The 16993-nt window shown below is 42.4% G+C and overlaps 2 protein-coding genes across 2 annotated transcripts; one reads left to right on the forward strand and one right to left on the reverse strand.

Annotated features, from left to right (window-relative positions):
• The first annotated feature begins 812 nt into the window (after nucleotides 1-812).
• LOC106642324 (hsc70-interacting protein) lies at nucleotides 813-15940 on the forward strand. The gene is made up of 5 exons (XM_089598264.1): nucleotides 813-937; nucleotides 1747-1998; nucleotides 2072-2484; nucleotides 14506-14760; nucleotides 14827-15940. The coding sequence occupies exons 2-5, from the start codon at nucleotides 1755-1757 to the stop codon at nucleotides 15067-15069; spliced, it is 1155 nt and encodes a 384-aa protein (XP_089454390.1). The 5' UTR covers nucleotides 813-937; nucleotides 1747-1754; the 3' UTR covers nucleotides 15070-15940.
• On the reverse strand, nucleotides 4355-11151 carry LOC106642340 (uncharacterized). The gene is made up of 11 exons (XM_014357090.3): nucleotides 11020-11151; nucleotides 8694-8780; nucleotides 8167-8252; nucleotides 7535-7712; nucleotides 6923-7453; nucleotides 6531-6848; nucleotides 6346-6462; nucleotides 6102-6274; nucleotides 5814-6005; nucleotides 5481-5744; nucleotides 4355-5171 (listed from the first exon to the last, which is right to left on the reverse strand). Exons 1-11 carry the CDS (start codon nucleotides 11102-11104, stop codon nucleotides 4692-4694), a joined length of 2511 nt encoding a protein of 836 aa, XP_014212576.2. The 5' UTR covers nucleotides 11105-11151; the 3' UTR covers nucleotides 4355-4691.
• Nucleotides 15941-16993: the final 1053 nt, after the last annotated feature.

The following is a 16993-nucleotide window of genomic DNA, read 5'->3' on the forward strand; positions in this document are numbered from 1 at the left end:
GTATATATGTGCATATATATATACCGAGATCTCGATGAAATGTTGTGATATTTTTGTGTGATCATAAATCATAAATATAGCAGACGACGGTGGACGGGCGGCTCCTGAGCGCGTGAGTTATATATATGTGAAAAATTATTGTACTACTGGATCTGGAAGACTGGAAGATGTTTGTTACCTATATACTTATTATGTAAATTATACGCATATAGGTAATTAGGTGTTATGTATTTTAGCCGCACCCATCATTACGAAAATATAAAAAAAAAATACAGGGTACAGCAGGTATAGTTATGTTCATACTCGAGATGGTTTTACCTTTGTCTAAATATTAATTGTTAACTGATTCTTTGAAAGTTAAATTAAAAATTTCGAATGTTTAGTTGCGGCGAACGAATACAATGAATTACAAATATTTAAACCTATTGGATGTATTTTATTGTATTGTACGGCGTTTCTACCCTACCGACTGCGTGATATCTATGTATGGTATTGATTATTTATTTTAACTATGTAATACTTTATAACTATATAGTTATCAATGTTTTAACGTATAAAATAACGAGAATACAAGCATATTCAAGAAAAATAAAAAAGCCTCATTATAGTCATTATTAATTGTTATTTTTTACGTAATTATACATGCAAATAATATTTAAAGTAAATAAGTTAGTCGGTAAGGTAGAAACTTCTGGTAAAAATTTGGCAGTTCCCCGAGTTGCCACGTATGTAATTATGCGCTCTTGTTCTTGACTTGTTCTTGTTGTGTTGTGTTTTGTGTTTGTGCTTTGTGCATGCTATATACTTATATGTGCTCTTGCGACTTGCGACATTTGCGTGATTCTCGTTTTTTCGTGCAAACAGTGACCACACCAGCGATTTAATCTTTTTGATTAAATTATAAAGGAATTGGTGTTTTTTTACATCTCTCGAGTAGGTAAGTACGAAACACTTGATATGGTTTTGTTCTCTGTTGGGTAATTTTTCTTATTCGTGCATTAAAAATAGCAACTATTAACTCTACGAAAAGATAACGTAGAAAAAAAAAAATCCCGGCATGCTTACACGTATTTTGTACTACTGCTGATGTTAAAAACAACTTGTGGAAGAAATATACTTGAATAAATTACGGATTGCCTTTTTTTGCGTTCATAATAGTTGCGTGGGACGAAAGCGTTAAAAACAGACTCAATAATTAACATTTTTTAATGCGTAGCATGCCCGTGAGAGTGTGTGTGTTCATATGTGTGTCGGACACCGGCACACGCGTCAAAGAATTAGCTCGAATTTGCTCGAAAGAAATGAAAAGAATATAAAAGGGGACAAAAAACCACGTTGCTATTGTCTGTCGGCGATCGGCACAATGCAAATATCGCCTTTTTAAACACTCAAATTGTATTATCATTCGAATAAAAATTTTAAAGGTCTCTACTTAATAGTTTTTTATTTATTGTTCAAGTATAAAAATTTACCCTCTAATTTGTGTATTTATTGCATTAAGATTATACATTCGTTGAGATAAATACGCAATATAACCTAAGTTTAATTCTTCGTTGTCTTGAATCTTAATTGCACTAGGTATCATTAAATTTCATTATTAACATATTTGAAAAATCAATTTAATCATTATGATGGACCAAATTAACTATATTCTTAGAAATTATTGATAAATCAGAAATGTGTAATATTCTACGTTAAAAAAAAAAGAATTTCAATTTGCTAAAGATTATTTTATTTGCATTACAGATTAAAAGATGAAGGAATCATTGCCATTTAGTGATGAGCAAATTGCACAGCTTAAATTATTCATTGAGTCGTGCAAATTGCAGCCAAACGTTCTTCACCATCCTAAACTTACTTTCTTCAAAAGCTACTTACTCTCGCTAAGAGCTCAACTCCCAAAGCAAGAAGAGACAAAGGAACCCGAACCTGCTTCTGTGAGTGAAAGTGAAGAAAGTGAAGAAAGTGATTTGGAACTTGATACAACCAATGTCATAGGTAAAACTTGAACATTCATTATTTTTTATTCACAAAGTTTATTTCTACCCTTGGCACTTGTCAATCGTTACAGAACCAGATACAGATGAGCCCCAGCCTATGGGTGATGTAGATGCGGAACCAACAGAAGAACAGATTGACCAATCCATAGAAAAACGTTCAGCAGCAATGTCTGAATATCGCGCCAAAAACTACGATAAAGCCATCCAGCTCTACACAGAGTCCATTGAGTTAGACCCTACATCGCCGATCTCGTTTGCAAAACGTGCCCAGGTCTACATCGCCTTGAAAAAACCAAACGCCTGCATTCGTGACTGTGAACGCGCCCTTGAGATCAATCCTGACAGTGCACTCGCGCATAAAATGCGGGGTAGAGCAAATCAGCTGTTGGGTAATTGGGAAGATGCTGCTAGGGATTTAAGAATAGCTGTCAAGTCTGATTTTGACGAAGAGGCTAATGAATGGCTGAATGAAATTACACCAACTGTAAGTAATCTTTTTCTACATTCAAGTACATTTTTAACATAAATAATAACTACAAAAAACTACCAAAAAAGCCAACATAGATATTTGCTCATATAAAGCATTTATTTTAGTCATTGTTTACTTTTTTACATTAATAAATAACAAGTCATTTTTCGTAGTTTTTTGTATTCATACAATTTTCCACAAGATGAAAATTAATCAAGCACTTGTGGTTTTTGGAGTCATGTTTGAAAATATTCCACGAAATTTCTAAATTTATCTTGGTTGCAGTCTATACTTACTTATTTACTTACCAACAATGATTCAAGCACTAATTTTAAATTAAAAGTTATTTCCCCACTCTTCTTGCACTTTCATTCTAAAAATACATTTATAAATTCACAATTCAACAAGAAAATTTTATTCGAGGATATGTAAATAACAAGAACATGCATGAGTAGGGAATTTTAAAATTTTTATTGACTTTTTTTTAAATTAAATTATGTCGCGAATAACCTAACGCAAAACATTGAACCATCAAAATAGCGCTCTACCACATTATAATTTATGCTTTGAACACTTTTGCATAAAACATTTTTCATTATCGTTTAAATAAAAATTGTTATTGTTCGAAATTTTTTTAAACTTTTTAAAAACTTTGATGTACGCGAAATTGGCAATACAAGAGTCGATGATGCACATATATTTAGGCAGTACGTTCAGAAACGCGTAAGTTAAAAAACAAATTAAAATCATGCTCGATCCTAAAGCTACTAATAATATATTACTTTAATATTGATATCTATTAATCCTAATATCATTACAAGTATGATATGAATAATCTCAATAGAAAAGGAACTTTGCCGAGTTGAAATATTTAAAAAATAAGTAAATTGATTATTTTGAAAAAAAAAAATTATTTTTATTCTACCAAAAAGCGTGTCCTCACATTTCAACAATGAAACAACAACACAACGTTCAAAAACTTTAGGTTTTCAATAATCTAGCCACAACTCGCCATTGTTCCTCAATACTCGACGTATCATATAATAATGAGAATAATCATGATAAGAATAACAATAGTTACATTAAATCAGAAGTATATCAACAGAAGGTGCACAATATCTCTGTCGGCGGCTGTAAACTTATGTACAGCATTTGCAAATTTTTAAGAGACAGTTGAATTGTAAACATGATATTTTTGTTCATCTTTGCTCAATTATTAAGAGCACAGTTTGTTAACTTTTTTTGCTTGTGATGAAAGACAAGGAAAAAATAAACGTCTAGTTTTTTTGGCCGCTCATATATACTTGCTCTCACAGACTTGCATATTTTTACATTTTTTTTATTTATGTATTTTATTTTATTTATTTATTTATTTTTTTTTTTTTTTTTTGACGAAAATCATAATATGTATTGTTGTCGTTATTGTCACGGTAAAACTTAACAACAGAAAATTTGACTTGATACATCACATTTTGTGCGACGTGTCACGTTAAAAGTATTTTTTAAGCTGCATATACTTAGATGCCAAACTTTCGTTTTGGTGTTCTTTAATCATCAAATAAGAAAACCGTCATTGAAATCATCTTCCATGACGTATGTTAAATTGGTAACTACATAAAAAAAAGGAGAAGAAAATAATGTTCAAAGAGAGGAGAGAAATAAATTTATGTTCGACAAAATACGTATAATAGTTCAAGGTGTAATCATACATTGAATTGCATAATACTAAACTATTTCCCTCTTGGTGTAGTAACAATTTGACAGGCTTTGATCATGCCTTTCCTTTGTCCTTCTCAACCTGCCCGTATGAGGACTGAGAAGGAATCTTTGGTCTTCTATAGTCATGTTCTTAATTTTATTTTATAGTTGAAAAAAAAGGAAAAAAAAAAAAAAAAAAAAAAGAAACTCGATATTCGGCAGACCAGCTGATGTGCGAGTAGGCACCATCAGCATCTTGATCCAAAGTACGAGTATGCGTGTACATGTTGTCAGCTCACAATTGTACTTAAATCGTCTCCAGCGAAGAGAAGCGGTGCCGACAAATCGTGGAGTTTTGCAAAATTTTCGTGGAATAATCGATTTTGGAAACATCCTAGATCTGAAAAATCGTCAACTGAAGCCTATAGAGAAAAGGGTAGAAAGAAGAAAAAAAGGCACGCAAGAGCTTGTAATGAAAAGTCTCCAAGAGGTACCGGCACGGCGCATCATCAACCAGGACCACCTCAACTGAACGAGAGCCTCGAAGCACCACTCCTCGCGGGCTGTTTTTTCTGGTTGGCAGCATCAGGAGTTTCGGGCTTGGGCGACGCGGGAGAAGGAGCGGGTGGTGAGGAGAGGAGTGACGTCGAGTCGTCCTGTTGGACGGCGGCTCTCTTGTACTTGCCGACGAGCTCGGGCAGGTCGTAGGCTATCGCGACGTCGAGCCTATTGATGGGACAGCCCCGGAAGTAGGTGCAGGTCGAGCTGAGCAGGGGGAACTCGTAGAGGGAGTTCAGCCGGAAAAAGTCGCGGTAGACGTCCGGGTCGGGCAGGTCGTAGCGCGATATGTTGGTCAGGGTGCTCAGGCCCTCGTAGATGTGGTAGTCTTGTGGGCTCTCTATTATCCGATCGCTCGTGTCCTTTTTCTTCGCAAAGAAGCTCTTCTGATTGTAGTAGGTCGTTAGGTAACAGTCCACCATCTTTGCGTGGTTGCGCACTCGAACCTTTGGTTTTTCATTTTTTTACAAGGGAAGAAGTTTTATTTTCTTTTCGTAAAAATGCTCGATTTTTTAAACTAAAACCCACCTTACTGACGTATAGGTGTATATTGTTGTATTCAGCGTTACTTGAAATATCATTCACAATCACAAATCGGCAATATACTGAAGCATATTTGTGAATGTTTATCTTTAAAAATATTACTGTGAAACTCACTCAAATGAAACTCAATCAAAGACGAGCGTATTGTCGGTAAGGTCGGTTTGTACTTGACAATTGAATTATCCAAATAAAAGTACGTGTCGAGTACTCACAGCGAATCTCCTGGCGCTGGCTATCTTGTGCTCGACCCGTTTGTCGATGGCGGTGCGCAAGTCGCGGAGGAAGGCGCGTTCCTGGGCGTAGAGCAGCCTCGTGGGGGCGCCAGCCTCGTAGGGTATCGACCACAGGGACGCGGAGTACATTATCGGCGGCTCAGCGCTCGACATGAGCGGCGAAATGTTCCAGATCAAGGCGCCCTGCACTCGCATCAGCTCCTCTGGCTTCACCTGATCCGCCTTGTTCAGTATGATCCTCGTCTGGCGTTGGTCAGTTTTTTTCTCTTAGACAATGTTTTTTCAATCGAAAAACAACTTTTTTCCATGTACCTGGTATTCGCGTCCCTTGAGCTGGTCGAGAATGGCTTCGGTTTCAGGTCCAACGTCGAGCTTGGACGGGTCGTAGACCAGGAAAATAATGTCCGCCCTGTCGATGAACCACTGGCATGCATCATTGAACGGGAATAGCCTCTGCACCTGTTTTCGGATCTCCAAGATTCCGGGGATCTCGACGATGTTTACCTGCATCCATGAGTCAATTTTTTTTGTTTGTTCCTTTTGTCATTGGCGATCGTAGAATCTTTTTTAATCAATTGTCTTTAATTTCCAGCATCTCACCTTTTCGAGCAGCTTGTTCTTCAGCTTGTACCCTTTCAGACGATCGAGCAATCCCTGGCCAAACTTTTGGAGTCCCGAAAACGTCCAGTCGGCGGCCAACTGGGTTCCGTCCAGCACCTCCTCCTCCTCGCCGTGCATCAGAATATTGAAGTAAGCCGGCGACGGCTCGGCACCTAATGCGATTCATTCGTAATTTGTGATTTCGTTCATCTCGTGACAACATTCACTCAAATTCAAGACAGACCCGTTCTCAACGACGTTGCTTTGTATTCCATGTCCAGTAGATAATTGATGATGGACGATTTACCCCCGCTCCAGGGACCCATGAACAGTACCAAGGGTTTTGAAAAAATTTCTGGATCTAAACGCATCCAAACAACAACGTTCGTCAAAACAACAGCCAGGTTAATACATGCGCAGCTAAATTACCTCCAAAGTGACGATTGCTCAGATCTCGGTACTTGTAAAGAGTCTCCAGGGGCTTGATGGCATTGTCGTAGAGCCTCTTGAGGTCTCTTAGGATAACATCGGCCACCCTCTCGACGGCCCTCTCCTTATCCTCGTTTTCCTCGTCCAGCTTGAGCAACTGGTTTACGTGATCCCTGGGCCTGAGTATCTCCGGGATCTCGATCTCCATGATCAGCTCTTCCTCCTCCGGCCTCGACTCCTCCTCGACCCCATCTCCCTCCGCCTCCACTTCCCCGCTTCCAGCGTCTTCCGAGGCTTCCTCTTGGCTCTCCCCTTCATCTGAAACAAACGCCCAGCCACCCGATTGTACAACCCAAACTATACGACAATCACGTCTCCCTCCATATACCCACCACCTTCCCCGGATTTTCCAGCCTCGACCTCCAAAGACTCCCCGGCCTCTTCTTTCTTCACCACCTCCTCCTCCTCCGCCTCGGCGCTCTTTTCACCCTCCTTTGCTTCCTCCTCTTCCTTACTAACTGCCTCGGCTGCCGGCTCAGGTTCCTCCTCGACAACCTCCTTGGCTACAACTACCGCCTCCTTCTCCTCTTCCACGGTTTTATCCCCCTCCTCCTCCTTTTCCCCCGAATCTTCCTTTTTCTCTTCTCCACTGTCCTCCTCGGACACTCTCTGCTCCCCGCTGTCGGCAGCCTTGTCCTCCTCTACGGACTCTGTTTGCTGCTCGACTCCTTCCTCCCCCGACTCCCCTTCGGCCCTCTTCTCTTCCTCGGGCTCGCCCTCGTCTTCGCCGCTCTTCCCCGAGCCCTCCTTCTGCTCCTCTTCGGACGCCTCTTCCTCGACCACCGCCACCTCCTCCTCCTCCTCCTCCTCCTCTACAATGGCCTGCTCCTCAGTCTCTCCCTCTTTCTCCTCCGATTTGTCCTCTTCGACAAAAAAAGAAAAGATTCACCACAACAGCCCTCGCACACCGAGCTACCTCGAGACCCACCAAATTAGATGCATACCTTCGGTTAGATCGGCTGCCTCCTTGGACCCGGCCTCGTCCTCCTCGGCTATCGGCACCGGCTCCTCGCTGCCCTCCACCTCCGCGCTGACCGCCTCGCCGTCCCCATCGTCACTCTGGTCGTCATCCTCGACTCCAGGCGCGTCTCGCTTCTCCCTGACATCCTCCGATTCTTCGTCCTGGGGATAGAGCAAGTCGGTTTTACCGCGGCAAATTTGGATAAGTACTAACGCATTCGAGATAACTGTCAGAGAGAGAGAGAGAGAGAGAGCGATTTTTCACAATGTGACAAAAGTAACGCGCCGGCTGTCGAGGAAAATTGCATATGCCTGTGCGGTGTATCACACGCACACACGTCAGTTTTCTCTCTCTCTCTCTCTCTCTCTAGATCTGTTATATTTCTGGACTTTGAGGTTGCACTCTAGTTCGCCCGGAATCCGCGTGCACGTTAAATTTGACTCTGGTGAAATCTTCGTATACCCAAAGTGTCCGCGTATTTTTAGAATCCTCCTCCCCTAGAGAGAAGGGGGGTAGGGGTGGGAAAAAGAATAAAGTTATAACGTACAATGCAAAGGATCACGTGCGAAACGGTCCATCGTTGTGGACCGTTGTGCTTGAGTCAGCCGAACTTACGTTTTCGTTTGCATCGGCGGCCGATTCTTCCGTTGGCCCTTCGTCGTGCTCGTCGTCCGCATCTTCCGTCTGCTCCTCAGATCCTTCTAAACATTGGGGTTTTTTTTTTTTTTTTTTTTCTTTAACAATGGTACTTAATTTTTTCATTCAAAGCGTTTCAATGTCATGCGCTGTTCGAATAGAAAAAGTGTATTTGAAAAATGGATCGTCGCAGTTGCGTGTATTTTATTTTAGTCGCGATTCGCGAGCAATAGCCGAGTGTACGTGTATACGTGGACAAGCGGCGTTACGCAGTTGACAAATATCGTACACGTCTGAGGGCAAACGATGCCAAAACGTTGAAGTTATTCGGTGCCGTCGAATCCACCTCGTTCGAAACGCAAAACACTCGCCGTACGATAAATTTTTCTCTTTTCTTTAACAATTTCATGTAGAAATGTATTTCATATACACGCATATGCGAGTCGATTCCGTAAGATTGTTGTGCGCTTGTGTTGAAGCCACTACCTCGTACCCCGAGACTTTACCTGTGCCCAAATCCTTCAAAGCTTTCTCAATGTAAGGCCGACATTGGTCCTCTGAGGGTACTTTTTCCAGCTCCTCGCCTTGCACACCTATACAGTTATAACCATCAGTTCAATGTTGTATACTTTTGCCTCGTCGACAAAACGAGATGTAATCGAGCGCATCCCTCGCAAGACAAAATCGAGTTTGGAAAATCGGTAGAAACTTCTCTCGCGCTACGTGATCTTGGCCGGGGAATATGCCGATTCGCTCCCCTGAGCTAGACGCGTATATATACAGATAAAGAGGGGCTCTATATAATATTACGCGAGTATATGTAATACCTGGGCCGAGGCCGAGTGTTCTAAGTTTAGCTAAGACGGGTAGGCGGCACCGCACCACGCGCGCACAGCTGAGATATATCTCGCCGCCGGCTGCTGTATCTTCCTCCCGACACTTATTACACGAGCAAAAATAATATTTCCTCCCCTGTCTCTCCTTTCGATGTATCTTTTTTTTTTTTTTTTTTTTTTCTCACGTGTACAGGGTTATTGGTATACGCATAGGGTGGATCATCGATCGCGTACCGATCGCGCGGACCAAGGTGCATTCCGATGACAATGTCGAGTGGTTTGAATGTTACTCTAAAATTAACAAAGCTTAATGAGAAAACGAAAAATTGTAGGTGGATGAATATCGACAACCCCGAGGTCTCGAAAATGAAAAAAAGCAGCAAGAAGGAAAAAGAAAACCGCCAAAGTAGGAAAAAGAAGAAGAAGAAAAAAAAAACATAATCCCGGTGACTTTGACACTTTCATAGTTTTAGGTGAGATTGACGCGCCATTGATGTGCACATAGATAGATATACACGTGAAAAGTATTTTAAATGGGGCCAGCAGTGGTCCGCGGCTGTTTTTAAATGACTCGCGACCGCATCGACTTGACCGTGACGGTCGGGAGACCAAGGGAGTGGGGTACCAATGTCAAAAGCGTCAAGTCGGAGGAGACGATGTCGTTGCTGGTACAGGGTGTACAAACATCTATGTATATATGCGTGGGCCTGGAGTTTTTGGGCGCGAGTTTCGTCGTTGCCAAAATTATCCGGGCTGCGGGGGTCAAGTGTTGCCGGAGCCTCGTTTTTGACCGGTAACCGAGTCGACGGTGAGTTTTCCCGAAATCTCGCATATAGACTTGGCATGCTAACAATTTACATCACTTTGATCGCTGGTTCAGGTTGATCGTTCAATTGGATCGTCGAACGATCGTTTCCTCGGCGCAACTAATTATTTTAGACTATAGGATGTCGAGATAAAGGTTAAAAATAGTTAACAATGCCTTCACTCTGCAGCCCATTTCGATCTAATAACTCAGGCTGTAATGACGTTAATGACTTATTGGCACGATCTATACATCTTTTTTTTTTTTCTTACTTTAAAATAGACGCCGCGGACGATGTAAAAATATTTCCTGCTGGCTATTTTCGATCGAGGCTTCCTTCGCAACGAGAGCGTGAAATTGTAATTTTTGTCCATCGAAATGAATCGAGTAACGTCTCAAAGTGTACTTTGATTGGCGGTCGTTGTAAACGCGTTATTTATGGTTGTTACCGATCCACCACTTCGTATGGGCACCAAAAAAAGCAAAAAGAGCAAACCCTGAGCTGATGAAATGGCATGGTCGAAAAATTTATCATCGGTCAACGTTGGACGGGGAGCCGCGCTTACGTAATTAGCTCGATCCGAAAATCCGCGAAATCGGCGAGGTGTGCTGTTTTGCAAAATCCCCAGAGATTCCGACAACCGATTTCATTGATTATTTATGATTTTAGACGACTTCTGGAGGAAAAAAAAGCCACAGAAGATCAAAGTTCGTTGCGCCAAGATGACGCGAAAAACCAAAATTTTCCCCCTCGCACTCTTACGTAACACCCAATTGTAAGACCTAAAAGTACGAGTGAAACGAAAAACAGCAATCGCCTCGAGTAACCGACCAAACGCGGAGGAGGCGCCAAGTTTGGCACTGAGGGTCCTTATTCGGGTGAAAAATTGTTTCCCTGCCCTCTGGTGGTGCTGGCGTTGACTTTTCCTTCGCGCACTCGACGGAGAATCACTTCCGAAATTCGTGAAAAATCGCAGGATCGAACAAACGCGTCAAGGGCCGATTCAACAGGTCACACGGGAAAGGGGAAACGATATCTCATCTCCGCGCACAAGAACAAAAAAACGCTGCACTTGTACGAACAAATCGGGTATTGTTCGCGCGATCGAAGGATGCGCTCGATATCGTCGCCACGTCCACACTCGGGAGAGGGAGCACCACTTTGTATTGATTGTATACACGCGTATGTACCCTGCAAGGTCACGGCTAGAAGGAGGCCCAGCAGGAGGCCCGCGACGAGCAGTATCGCGGGTCTCGTTCGCGTCGAGCCCGTCATAGCGTCACAACACGTCCCTCGAACGCACCACGCGACGCACTGAACGCGCCCCGCCGATACCGACGCGCTTTTCCGTCCGTGCGCGTGCATATTGCTCTATATACAAATATATACATGTATATGGTGTCGACTAGTGGATTTTGGTTTTCACTCCTCTCTGGTACGCGGACAAAGATAGACGCGCTTCGTCTCTTTTTCGCCCTCCCTGATGTGTACGAGGGGGACGAGTGATCGGTACGGGTCGGGTTCGATTTCCCGTCGATATCGCGCGAGCCTGAGATTCCCCTCGTCGCTGCTATCCACGCGAAAAGAGGCCTCTAGTCGAGCTTTTTCGCATTTAAATTTTGCGGTGTCTATATACTCGTACACGAAAAAAAAAAAAAAAAAATAGAGTCTCGGCCGAGGTCGCTAGTGCATATAGGGTTTGTCGTAGCGTGCAATCGACGACTTTGACCGCCGATGCGGTGACTCTTCCTGCAGCGAGATGATGAACTCGGCTATCTTGCGCGTCGCCCAGAAATAAACTAAGATCGGGCTATTCTTCGGCGACATTCGATGGCAGCCGTACATATACATATAATATGTTATGTATACCCTTTTGTAGACGCTCTTTGATACATTTATTTGCCCGAGCATCTCTCTTTGTGTAAATATATATATATAGGTGTCGGGTTGATGGCACCAGGTCCTCTCCCGAGCGCGTGCCGATCGCTCGTCACTTTTTATTTGCCGGTCGTTGCGCCGGCTCGGCGCGATCGGATGATCTGCATCGGCCATCCGTCAATCTTGTACATGTATATGTATACCTATTGTAACCTATACCCGATGCACTTTTGGCGGGTGAGATTTATGTCGGTTCGACGATCGATCGAAATACTCTGTGTACACGGAAGTAACGAGATTTTCGAGCTTTTTTTTTTTCATTTTATTTTCTGTTTGATGAGATGCTCATTTTTTGATAAACAATTAAAATAGTAACCTAATCTCTTATTTCATCAGAGTTAGTTAAAAAAAAAATTCAGTTTTTCACGAAAGACATAAGTGTCATCTTGCATGAGCCTTCTTGAGCCTATAAAAATTATTTGATCTGGTAAAATACTTACCTATATTATACGTATGTAAACATAAGGGATCAGTTTTTTTTTGTTCAAGGCAAGTCTGACCGATCGCAGGATATTCATCAGAGCTCATAATTATACCATCATAGAAATCTTTATACAGATATTCATTTGATGAAAAATTGCATCCTCCATGTGTATGTGTGTATGTACGTCGTATACTAGCGAAAAATGTGTGCACCGCTTAGTCTCCTCCAATCTCTTTCTCATTACCTCGGCCTCCATCCCGTTGCGTCAACAAGTAGGTATATACATACAGATACATCATGCCTAGTACACGTTCCGACGATTTTCGGGGACTCGAAAATAGGAGAACAAGGTCGCGAGCGCGTCTCTGCACGCGCGTTTGCGAGATGAAATTTTTTTTTTCTTTGTTAAAACAAGCATTTATTCTGGGAAAGTTTTTTTTTCAAAGCTCTCTTTTTTCGAGTCCATACGTATATACACGATGACTAAGAAATATCGTGAATCAGGCAGATGATGTTATGCTCGTATATAACAATGCAATGAAGCGAAACACGTGTCGCCGGTGCCTTTGCCCTCGTAAATATAATAAAGCTCCGATAAACGATGAAACGGCGGATCACTTGGCGATGGGGGAAAAATTTGTATACGCGTTTTAACGCTGATCGTATGGGCGTAAAGTGAGTCGAAGCAAAAGGAGAGGAAACACCGCCAGCAGATACGAGGGGGGAAAAGGGGACGAGAAAAAGCCCGAATTAGACGTCCGGGCCGAACAAGCCGGCTCCCCCCTACTCGTGGGGCTGATGGTCCTCGTATGATTCGCGTTTCCAAAGATCCGCAACACCTTCGCGAGCCCCTTGCTCGACCCGCTTCGTTTCGACCCATCGATCGGATGGTCCTATATGTGTTACGGTTATCACTGATTTTTGCTGACTCGGCTCTGCTCGGTTGGGGAGCGCGACAAAAATCAACGTTGTTACAATTATGTACTTATACAATCGAACGAACAAAAGTAACCGAGTTACTCGCCAGCTCTTCATACGTATATTTATATACTTATTTTTAAACGCCCAAGTGTGTATTAATACATACCATTTACATATACGCGATGGATGTAACATTACATACAAGTGTGACGTATGTCGGGTTGTCACAAAAAATCATGTCCAACCGTTCCACGCGTTTTTACTTTTTTCCCACCAAATGTACGCAGCCTTCTCGGCTGCCTTGGATTGTATTTATATCAGAGTCTAGCCCAAACTTAGTACTATACTCGGTCGCATCGAAACAATTATTTCTCTCAACGCCTCGGAGCCCATGAACCCCAGCAGCCACTCTCTCTCTCATGAAATTCCAAAGTAAATCAGCCTCTTCCCCCCGACCTTTATACGATATATCTCTACGTAAGTATACACCTTTACACTTATAGAGTGCAACAAACACCACCTCGACAGTGCGCCCATCAGAGCTACACGGTGCAAAAAGCCCAAATGTATGTATACGTGTGTACCTACCGATGATATCAACGAAGTCGTACGCAAACGCAGTTTCGGCCAATTGGCCGGTTCGCCGGCTATTATTAAAAAGAGCCGGAGGTCGGTGAGATGCCGGGCTGTTCGCGTCACTCGTGATTTACCAAGCCTCGCTCGGACGATTACTTGTACGCGCACATATTTTTATATATTTTACGTAGGATCATGGGTGAAAGAAAGGGGGTGCACTTTGTATAGTGACGTATGTGCAAGCGACCAATTTGAGACACGTGTGACGAGGGCGCGCGTCGTGCGCTTTTTTTTTTTTACCTTTGGCTCTCTCTTTTCTTGGATCACCGCACGATGAAACGCTGTGATGCGCTTCCGGCTTTTTTTTTTTTTAAGCTCGTCTGTCTGGCTAGCTGTTGATCTGTAGGAATTTTTCAACCTTCGGTTGTGCCAAAGATACTTAATTTGCCGGCGTATAGCTTGTGGGTCGAGCTGAAAGTATATACGTTGTCGAGTGACAAAATCGGGATTACGAAGCAATGCTTTTGGGGATGAAAATAAATTGAAAAATTTACCCAAAGGAGTAACAATGTATAGAGGTAATTTTTATACAATTTGCTGTATGAAAAGAAAAACAACAAATACAAATACGCTTTCGGATTCGGTCGTTTGCCCAAACGAATTCATCGACATTGTACATTTGCGATCTACTATCTAAAACACAGGGGTAATGTCTTATAATGTGTTTGACTCCAAAGTACCGCTCGATATGAAAAAAAAAAATGCCCAAGCAATCGTAAAAAAAAAAAAAAAAAAACAAACCAACTTTTGCTTCCAGATCAAGAAGATCGAGGAGCACAAGCGCAAGAAGGAGCGCAGGCAGCGCGAGCGCGAGGACCACGAGCGCCAGGAGCGCGTGAGGAAGGCGCGCGAGGCCCAAGAGAAGGCCCGGGCCGAGGCGGCCAACGACTGTTGTGGCAACGGCGGCTGCGGCACCGGACCGTGCGGTGGCGGTGCCGATGCCGGCGGCATGCCCGGCATGGGCCAGTTCTCGCAGTTCCTCAACGATCCGGAGGTCATCCAGGCGTTCCAGGTGAGTTTCAAAGCTTTTTTTTCTCTACAATGAACAGGTGGAGGTTTAATTTCGCGCGTCTCGTAGGATCCGGAAGTGGCTGCGGCTTTCAAGGACGTGTCGACGAATCCGAGCAACCTGTTCAAGTACCAGAGCAACCCCAAGGTGATGAGCGTGATCAACAAGATAGCCACAAAGTTTTCGGGCGGTGCTGGTGGATTGGGCGGCATGATGGGCGGTCTGGGTGGTATGATGGGCGGCATGGGAGGGGCAGGTGGGGCCCCACCGCCGTCCAAGCCCTCCGAGCCCGATGACTTTGGTCTGGATTAGAGGGGACGAGCTCCGTTGTGTCGGAGAAGCGTCTCGCGCTACATTACTTTTATGTACGAGCCATTTGGTTCTTTTTTTTTTTTTTTTTTCTTAAACTTTAAAATTTTTTACTCGTTTTATCGACTTACATTTGTTGTTTCTTTTATTTCATCGACTTTGATTTTTCTTTGAATATATGTTTGTATATTACATAGCATTGCGATTGATAAGCTTCCAAGTCGAGTCTGACGAGATGGTAATATTTTTTCAAGTCTACAAAAACATTTGCCTCTTTTGTTTTTCCCACTCGAGCAGAGCCATTTTTTGTTTTTTGTTTTTGTCAGCTTACTCAACTATTAACCATAGCTTTATCCATAAAACGTATTACAGTTGTTATCGAATGATTACACAGTTTTTACTTGAAATTTTTTTTTTTTTTTTCAATTAGGAATAACTTGATGTTTTTTCAAATTAGACATTTCGTTAGATTTTATACACGAGTCGAAAAAATGTTGCGAGCCCATACATATACATTGGCAGCTCGAGCGTTGCACTGAACATTATTGAGTTAACCGCGTAATTTTAGTGCCTATCAAACGATTACAACCCAACAGCCCGATGTGATTTAGATAAAAAGTCAGATCATGCCATAAAGTTTTTCCCAGCTGTCGGAATTAGGTAAGTCGTGAGAGTGCATTGAAGTAATCTTTATTAGTAATGATCGACATTGACTTTCTCCATTTGCTTAAACATTTAACTGATCCGAAGCAACGTTCGATAAAAATGCCATCTATCGATGTACAATGGTACTTGGAACGTATTTATATATATATAAATATATATGTTTAACAGATTGTAATCTCGATTTTCCTAATAAACGCAAATTGCAAACAATCACGCGCACATTCTCATTTCGTCGTCCTCCTCTTCTCCATTCCATCTTCAACTTGATAGTGTTAATGAAAAATACATCATGATATATATAATAATATTTACACATGCAAATACTAATATTAAAGTTACAATTAATAAATTTTTCTTCACGATACAGTCCAACGGTTTTTAGTACAAATTTAATGGCTAACGATTGTCCTTGCTCTTGTCATTGCGGAGCACAAAAAGAAAAATATAAGATTTTAACGTACTCTAAAAGGTAATACGTCATAAAAAAACACATTCCTATCCTATTTACATCCTCAATACTTGTATACTTCTTACGCATCAAGTTCGGTTCAAATCACTAAACTTTACATTGTACAGTTGTAATTATCTACCTATGAATTTTGATTGTCATTGATTTATTCGTTCTGTGATTGGTCCTGCCTTGGGGACGTAAATTTGAAAACGAGGTTAAATAATTATTAGTTATAATTTTTGCATCGAATAAAAATTAAATTATTCAATTGTTCTAACAAAATCGGCAAGTTAAATACTTGTTATTAACTGTGAGGGGGTTGGCGCGCGAAGCGCCCAGTACTTGGACTAATGTACATATTATGTATCCATGCAAGATTAAGACAAAAAAAAAATTGTTTTTTTTTTTTTTTTTTACACATTTGCTGCATCTGTATACTTGTAGTGTGCGTGCGATAGACATGGGTAAACAACAACGAGCGAGCATAATCAGGCTCGTCGGATCTTGAGCATGTGCAGATTCGGGTGCCATGGCACTTTGCGGAAGGTCGATGTCCCCTCTGTCGGTCCGTCCGTCTGCCAAAAGTAATCGGCCTCGTCGTCGGTCCTCCTGCCACTGGGCGCGCAGTCGAGCTCGTCCTCAGCGCTGTAGAACCTCATATGCCTCTGGCCCGTGGTCACGTTCCTCCTCCAGGTGCCGGGCTCGCTCGTACTCACGCGTCGTACCATCGACTGACGAGGATGGCGTCGGTGGTGATGGCGGTGCTGCCGGCGATGCGGCGATTGGAGGACGTAGGGCGAGGTCGAGCGA

Source organism: Copidosoma floridanum, unplaced genomic scaffold (assembly GCF_036245765.1).
Source record: "Copidosoma floridanum isolate Cflo_tuat_1 unplaced genomic scaffold, Cflo_Japanese_pri ptg000006l, whole genome shotgun sequence".
In the NCBI taxonomy this organism is placed as follows: domain Eukaryota; kingdom Metazoa; phylum Arthropoda; class Insecta; order Hymenoptera; family Encyrtidae; genus Copidosoma; species Copidosoma floridanum.

What these genes read in the sequence shown, in the direction of transcription:
- LOC106642340 (XM_014357090.3), bottom strand. Translation starts at nt 11,104, where the DNA reads ATGACGGGCTCGACGCGAACGAGACCCGCGATACTGCTCGTCGCGGGC. An exon ending in TTTGAAGGATTTGGGCACAG is followed by an intron (nt 8,253 to 8,693) that starts GTAAAGTCTCGG and finishes CCCAATGTTTAG; the next exon opens with AAGGATCTGAGGAGCAGACG. An exon ending in CCAGCGCCAGGAGATTCGCT is followed by an intron (nt 5,172 to 5,480) that starts GTGAGTACTCGA and finishes GAAAAACCAAAG; the next exon opens with GTTCGAGTGCGCAACCACGC.
- LOC106642324 (XM_089598264.1), top strand. Translation starts at nt 1,755, where the DNA reads ATGAAGGAATCATTGCCATTTAGTGATGAGCAAATTGCACAGCTTAAA. An exon ending in TGATACAACCAATGTCATAG is followed by an intron (nt 1,999 to 2,071) that starts GTAAAACTTGAA and finishes CAATCGTTACAG; the next exon opens with AACCAGATACAGATGAGCCC. An exon ending in TGAATGAAATTACACCAACT is followed by an intron (nt 2,485 to 14,505) that starts GTAAGTAATCTT and finishes TTTTGCTTCCAG; the next exon opens with ATCAAGAAGATCGAGGAGCA.